General features: G+C 46.9%; 1 protein-coding gene across 1 annotated transcript; it reads left to right on the top strand.

Annotated features, from left to right (window-relative positions):
* The first annotated feature begins 1,103 nt into the window (after positions 1 to 1,103).
* zswim2 (zinc finger, SWIM-type containing 2) lies at positions 1,104 to 7,401 on the top strand. The gene is made up of 9 exons (XM_029757257.1): positions 1,104 to 1,513; positions 1,633 to 1,709; positions 1,791 to 1,831; positions 1,973 to 2,207; positions 2,438 to 2,695; positions 2,819 to 2,903; positions 3,003 to 3,094; positions 4,227 to 4,395; positions 6,245 to 7,401. The coding sequence occupies exons 1-9, from the start codon at positions 1,364 to 1,366 to the stop codon at positions 7,007 to 7,009; spliced, it is 1,872 nt and encodes a 623-aa protein (XP_029613117.1). The 5' UTR covers positions 1,104 to 1,363; the 3' UTR covers positions 7,010 to 7,401.
* The last annotated feature ends 234 nt before the right edge of the window (positions 7,402 to 7,635 follow it).

Raw genomic sequence — 7,635 nt, 5'->3', positions numbered from 1 at the left:
GTGTGTGTGTGTGTGTGTGTGTGTGTGTGTGTGTGTGTGTGTGTGTGTGTGTGTGTGTGTGTGTGTGTGTGTGTGTGTGTGTGTGTACTATACTTGTGAATAGTAACATAACCAAAATTTGACCAACTGGGGACATTCTGTTGGTCCCCACAAGGAAAAATGCTATTTCTAGGGGGTTTTGGGTTAAGCTTAGAATTAGTGTTAGGGTTAGAAGTAGAGCTAGGGGTTAAAGGTCAGGTTTAGGGTTAGGAGTTAAGTGTTAAGGTTTGGTTCATGGTTTGGAGTTAAGGTTAGGACTAGAGTAAAGGTTAGGTTTAGGGGTTAGGGAAAATAGGATTTTGAAAGGGAATCAATTGTGTGTACCTACAAGGTTAGTTAAAGTCTGTGTGTGTGTGTGTGTGTGTGTGTGTGTGTGTGTGTGTGTGTGTGTGTGTGTGTGTGTGTGTGTGTGTGTGTGTGTGTGTGTGTGTGTGTGTGTGTGTGTGTGTGTGTGTGTGTGTGTGTGAGAGAGAGAGAGAGAAAGAAAGAAAATAGAGATATTTGTCATAGTTTACAATACATAGGGGGAAACTGTTGGGAATCCATTCTGCGAGGAGTTTTCAATGGAAAAGTTGTTGTGACATCAGTGGTAGATTTTACAGGACTGTAAATAACATAGCCTAACACCAGTTGGGTCTTAGGGTGACAAGTGTAATTTGCTATCAAATGGTGTTGTGATTGTGTTGTCCTAGAACTCTCAAGCACATGCTGCACATGAACACAGACTCACTCACAACACTCTGAAATATGATTTGCTGGGCTAAAATCTGGTTCCTAACCATCTACAGGTAAGACAACCGTCATAACATGCTAATATCATGGTATTGTGCTTATTACCAATTGTACAGGGGCTGCAGGTAACCTAGTGGTTAGAGCATTGGGCAAGTAAGTGAAAGGTTGCTGGATCGAATTCCCTGAGCTGACAAGGTAAAAAATCGGTCATTCTGCACCTGAACAAGGCAGTTAACCCACTGTAGGCCGTCATTGTAAATAAGAATGTGTTATTAACGGTCTTGCCTAGTTAAATAACGTTTTTTTAAAAATAGCATGTAATATCGCATGAATTCACAAGGGGGCACACATGTACCAAGGCATCTTTCTGAATTACCATGACTACGGCAAACAGGTGTCTGAGCTGTTGTTGTTGCTGCTTACGTCAGTTTCAGAGCGTTTAACAATAAGCTAGCTAGCTGCATAGTTAGCTACTAAACTTTAAACCTTTGCTGATATAGCAGGGTATGCACATCGACTTGGTATGAAGACATTGCTCTAGTCTTCTCTCCTCCTCAGTCCTCTTCCCTAGAAATTCTGTGAGAGTTGTGCTATGTTCAGGAAAACTGTCTGGAAGAATACCGTGAGTGATGCGGTTAGCTGGCACCAGGACGAGGCCCTGAACACGACCATATTCATCCTGAAAGAGTATGGTCCGACCGGATTCCTACTCAAAGAGGAGGGGGAACCCAAAAACTTCAAAGTAGGCCTGCATGTGCAACATCCTAACTTGACATCATCAACATTATAGTCCTATTTACATTTTGACACGAAATACTCTCTTAATTCTTAATCAGGTAGCCTATTTTTCATATTCCACAGGTGTTCTTGGGAGACCCTCATACATGTACCTGTTCAACATTCCACAAAGAGAGAGACCTATGCAAACACATCTGCTGGTAATAATGAAGAAAACATACCGATCACACACAAAAGATAGTGCATGCTCATTCTGTAAAATAATTCTACTTTCATTGTAGGGTTTTATTGCGGAAATTCAGACTGCCAAGAGAACATGAATGTAAGTTTCACTTAGACATAACATAGGCTACAATGCATATGCCAAATTGCAATTCAAACCCTAGGCACTCTGTAGAAATGATTGGATTTTTAACAGCGTATTCTTAAACTCTACTGTGCTCTCTGGTATGTACACTTGCAGATTGCTTCCAGCAGGTCCTGGTTGAAAGGCAGATCCTGGAGCTGCTACAGGGTTTACACAGGAGCAGAACCCCCCGGCCTGTACACCCACCCTGCTCTGAGGCTGACCCTAACCCCAGACCAGACCCAGCTGACGGGGACGGAGGGGTCAGACAGAAGGAGATCGAAGCCGAGGATGTGTGTCCCATCTGTCAAGAGGAGTTGCTGGGGAAACGGCTGCCTGTGTCTTACTGCAGGTCAGATCATCACGTGGTTTATAATGTCAACACACGGGCCACCCTTAGTATACCTATTAAATGCTTACTAGCTCTTAATGATGTGATGGAGAACACAAAGGAAAGTGATTTGAGGATAGGGGAAATGTGCCTGAACTGACCTACTGTTTTACTGCAACAACAGGGGAACATGTGAGTGGGAGGGAAAACGCCTTCTGCCACCAACTGTCATCCCCTGTCTTCTCACTCAGGTTCGGCTGTGGCAACAACGTCCATATCTCCTGTATGAAGGTGTGGGCAGACCACCAGGCACGTCCGGAGGGGGAGGGGGAAGCCATGGTGAAGTGCCCACTGTGCCGGGAGGACTTTGGGCTGGTCAAGCTGCTCCTGGAGCAGGTGAGGAATGTGGCTAAGCTCCACACAGCTGCTGAGAGAGAGAGGCCCGACAGACACCTCGGGGTGCTCTGCAACAACTGCAGGGTCTGCCCCATCACTGGCAAGTGCTTCAAGTAAGTCTTGTTGTTATAATGCCCAGTCCCAATAGACCTTGAGCTCGAATTTACATACTTTTCCCCCATCCACTTACCTATACTGTTGTGGATCAACTATTAATGTCTATGACTTCCCTTTAGGTGCACAGTCTGCCGGTACTATCACCTTTGCGAGGACTGTATAAGAAGGTGCTGTCACCCTCAGCATCCGTTTGCCATACGTACGGTAAGCAGTCTTCAGTTAGACTCTGTGAGCATTTCTGCATATATTTGTGTCAGGAAGTAGACATGATAAAATTATGACCTCAGCTATTATGTCCATCAGAAAAGGACTGAGAAGTGGCTGTCCTTGGGTCAGCGTGTGTTCAACACACTGGGTGAACCACGTGAGATGACCACTCAGTCAGTGGGTGACAGGTGAGCACTGGAATCTCTGTAAGAACCCTGGATAAATAGATTATTATGCTCAGTGCCTGAACACACTGAATGACATGTAGACAGTGCTAAAATGCAAAGATGTTGTCACACATACAGGCTGTTACACTTTACAACCTGCTGCAATAAGCATTGTGATTCATATTTAAGTGCAGTTAATTACATTTTGTTTTATTGTCACATACACCATATAGGAACAGTGAAATGTGTTGTTTTACAGGGTCAGCCATAGTAGCACCCCTGGAGTAAATTAGGGTTAAGAGCCTTGCTTAAGGGCAGAGATTTTTTCACTGGTATTCGAACCAGCGACCTTTCCGTTACTAGCCCAACGTTCTAACCGCTAAGCTACCTGCCGAACCAGCGACCTTTCCGTTACTAGCCCAACGTTCTAACCGCTAAGCTACCTGCCGAACCAGCGACCTTTCCGTTACTAGCCCAACGTTCTAACCGCTAAGCTACCTGCCCAACCAGCGACCTCTCCGTTACTAGCCCAACGTTCTAACCGCTAAGCTACCTGCCGAACCAGCGACCTCTCCGTTACTAGCCCAACGTTCTAACCGCTAAGCTACCTGCCCAACCAGCGACCTCTCCGTTACTAGCCCAACGTTCTAACCGCTAAGCTACCTGCCGAACCAGCGACCTTTCCGTTACTAGCCCAACGTTCTAACCGCTAAGCTACCTGCCGAACCAGCGACCTCTCCGTTACTAGCCCAACGTTCTAACCGCTAAGCTACCTGCCGAACCAGCGACCTTTCCGTTACTAGCCCAACGTTCTAACCGCTAAGCTACCTGCCGAACCAGCGACCTCTCCGTTACTAGCCCAACGTTCTAACCGCTAAGCTACTTGCCGAACCAGCGACCTCTCCGTTACTATCCCAACGTTCTAACCGCTAAGCTACCTGCCGAACCAGCGACCTCTCCGTTACTAGCCCAACGTTCTAACCGCTAAGCTACCTGCCGAACCAGCGACCTCTCCGTTACTAGCCCAACGTTCTAACCGCTAAGCTACCTGCCAAACCAGCGACCTCTCCGTTACTAGCCCAACGTTCTAACCGCTAAGCTACCTGCCTTTAAAATATAGCCCATGAGTCTCTGGTTTCCTTTCCCCCTTCAGCATGATTCCTGTTGAGAGTGACCCACTGCCAGAGCACCTGGTCAGGAGCCTCCTTTCGGTCAGGGTGAGGAGAGGCTGCCCCCTGCTGGACCCTGGGCAGCAGTGTAGGATCTGCCTGAAGAGCTTCCAGCAAGGGCAGCAGGCCAGACACCTGCCCTGCCATCACAGGGTAAAGACTTAACTCAAATGATCCTGTCACCACTAAGTAATGAGTTAGGTAAACGGGCCCTGACATGTTCTGCAACCACAAGAGTTAGATAAACTGCCCTGACCTGGGCCTCCCGAGTGGCGCAGTGGTCTAAGGCACTGCATCGCCCTTCTTTGGACACTGTGTTAACTGACCTCCAGATGAGCTTCAATGCCATACAACTCTCCTTCCTTGGCCTCCAACTGCTCTTAAATGCATGTAAAACTAAATGCATGCTCTTCAACCGATCGCTGCCTGCACCTGCCTGCCCGTCCAGCATCACCACTCTGGACGGTTCTGACTTAGAGATGTGGACAACTACAAATACCTGGATGTCTGGTTAGACTGTAAACTCTCCTTCCAGACTCACATTAAGCATCTCCAATCCAAAATTAAATCTAGAATTGGCTTCCTATTTCGCAACAAAGCATCCTTCACTCATGCTGCCAAACATACCCTCGTAAAACTGACTATCCTACTGATCCTTGACTTCGGCGATGTCATTTACAAAATAGCCTCCAACACTCTACTCAGAAAATTGGATGCAGTCTATCACAGTGCCATCCGTTTTGTCACCAAAGCCCCATATACTACCCACCACTGCGACCTGTATGCTCTCGTTGGTTGGCCCTCGCTACATATTCGTTGCCAAACCCACTGGCTCCAGCTCACCTATTAAGTCTTTGCTAGGTAAAGCCCCGCCTTATCTCAGCTCACTGGTCACCATAGCAGCACCCACCCGTAGCACGCGCACCAGCAGGTATATCTCACTGGTCACCCCCAAAGCCAATTCCTCCTTTGGTCGTCTTTCCTTTCAGTTCTCTGCTGCCAATGACTGGAACGAACTGCAAAAATCACTGAAGCTGGAGACTCATATCTCCCTCACTAGCTTTAAGCACCAGCTGTCAGAGCAGCTCACAGATCACTGCACCTGTACATAGCCCATCCAACTACCTCATTCCCCATACTGTTATTTATTTATTTGTATTTATTTATTGCCTTACCTCCCTTATCCTACCTCATTTGCACACACTGTATATAGACTTTTTCTATTGTATTATTGACTGCATGTTTGTTTATTCCATGTGTAACTTTCGCACTGCTTTGCTTTATCTTGGCCAGGTCGCAGTTGTAAATGAGAACTTGTTCTCAACTGGCCTACCTGGTTAAATTTAAAAAAAATAGCTGTGCCACTAGAGATTCTGGGTTTGAGTCCAGGCTCTGTCGCAGCCGGCCATGACCGGGAGAACCATGTGGCGGCGCGCCGTCCGGGTTAGGGGAGGGTTTGGCCGGCAGGGATGTCCTTGTCCCATCTTGCACTAATGACTCCTGTGGCTGGCCGGGCGCAGTGCACGCTGACACAATCGCCAGGTGTACGGTGTTTCCTCCGACACATTGGTGCGGCTGGCTTGTGGGTTAAGTGGGCATTGTGTCAAGAAGCAGTGCGGCTTGGTTGGGTTGTGTTTCGGAGGACGCGCGGCTCTCGACCTTCGCCTCTCCCGAGTCATACGGGAGTTGCAGCGATGAGACAAGACTGTAACTACCAATTGGATACCACGAAATTGGGGAGAAAAACAGGGTAAAAGAAAAATAATTTAAAAAATTAAAAAATGCCTCTCCTGCTCTGCCACCACAAGGTAAACAGAGTAAGTCTGAAGTGGGTGATGCCCTGTCTTTAACCCTAAAGGCCCCAAAACCAAAATACTAAAATTCCTGTTGACACTTTTTAATTCTGGACTGGTTTGAGTATGTTCTGAAAGGATGTACTGTGTCCTGATATGGACGGCGAGAGCAGTAACTGAATTTGATCCATCTTTGTCCCCTACTACAGTTCCACACAGACTGTGTCGACCCATTGCTTCGGAGGTCCAACTCCTGCCCTCTGGACGGATACGTCATCTACAACCCCCTAACATGGAGCAGCGGTGGGGGGAAGGGTACACCCAAGCTGGCCTCCTCCCTTGACCATCCAAAGCTCACAGAGCAGCACAGACTGGAGCTGTTCGTCCCAGGAGTAGCTCTGCTGGACAGGGCAGCCAGGGTGGTTCCCTCCCTGAGTATGTTCAGCTCCGAGGCCTCAGCCGATGCCCTAGTACCTCTCCCTCAAGACACTATGGTCGTCGGCTTACAAGGTCTACGCATCAATACGGTGAACATTGAGAGCATGGAGGGTGGAAAAAGTGGGACAGAGAAGGATGGATCTCCAGTCAAATCAGTCATTCTTAACAAGAGCCTTTCCACCGAGCATCTAAGGACAGACGTGTCTAGAGTGAGGTTGGGACGCACCAAGTCAAGCTCCTCGACCAGTTTGGCCCAAAACAATGCTACCTCAACTAGCAGGCTGGGTGGGGTCTATGGAGGGACGGGAAGGGCCCAGCCGAGTCTGTTTGTGGGTGTAAACAGGTCAGACAGGGACATGACTGCTGCTGCTGCTCAGCCCAGAGCTGTCATCACCCTGTGGAGAGCCAGGCCCCAGTGGAAGCTGAGACCCAGGGTACCCCGACCCAGACCAGGCACAGAAGACAGCCAACAAGCCACAGGCCTGAGGATGACAGGGGTACTGATCAATGCTCCACACCAGGGAGAAAAGGAGTGAGAGTTGGATTTTAGAACATATTTTGCTGTGAACAGACTACTGCTTTTGACTATATAGTTATTGAGAGTATGGTACAGTTGTACTACTTAGAGTAGTTTTGTATACAGTGCATTCAGAAAGTATTCAGACCCCTTGACTTTTTCAACATTTTGTTATGTTACAGCCTTATTTCAAAATTGATTAAATACGTTTTTTTCCCTCCGTTGTACTAGTTAGTTCGTTTTTTTCTACATAAAGGAAATGGATGACAGTTTTATATTTGCTTGTGTGCTCAGCTCTTGGTTAGATATCTACACTGCACAGCTATGTATTCACTTCACCTAAGTCTGTTTGGCTTTCATTTCCCTGTGTTTTTATAAGTGCTATTTTCATTGACAGTTTTTCAATCTTCATTTTATTCACTTAACAGAGCTTGTTTTAAACAAACGTCAAAATTAAATACAAAATTAGCTTTAACCTGGACATATAAAAGTACCACAGACATACCGACCTGTAATAAAAATAAACGTTTTAAAAGTTTTGTATTTTTATTATCAGTCTATGTACATTTTCAGCTTGCCGTTTTTCATTTAAGACACATTGAAGCAGTGATGGCCTAGGGGATATCAAAATGACTAAAGGAACCA

Source organism: Salmo trutta, chromosome 6, assembly GCF_901001165.1.
Source record: "Salmo trutta chromosome 6, fSalTru1.1, whole genome shotgun sequence".
Classification (NCBI taxonomy): Eukaryota; Metazoa; Chordata; class Actinopteri; order Salmoniformes; family Salmonidae; genus Salmo; species Salmo trutta.
This window is presented reverse-complemented; position numbering and strand designations above follow the sequence as displayed.

Bases quoted from the DNA above. Each gene is read 5' to 3' on its own strand.
- zswim2 (XM_029757257.1), top strand. From the start codon at position 1,364: ATGTTCAGGAAAACTGTCTGGAAGAATACCGTGAGTGATGCGGTTAGC. The intron at 1,514-1,632 runs GTAGGCCTGCAT...CATATTCCACAG, and splicing joins GGGAACCCAAAAACTTCAAA to GTGTTCTTGGGAGACCCTCA. The intron at 2,904-3,002 runs GTAAGCAGTCTT...TATGTCCATCAG, and splicing joins ATCCGTTTGCCATACGTACG to AAAAGGACTGAGAAGTGGCT.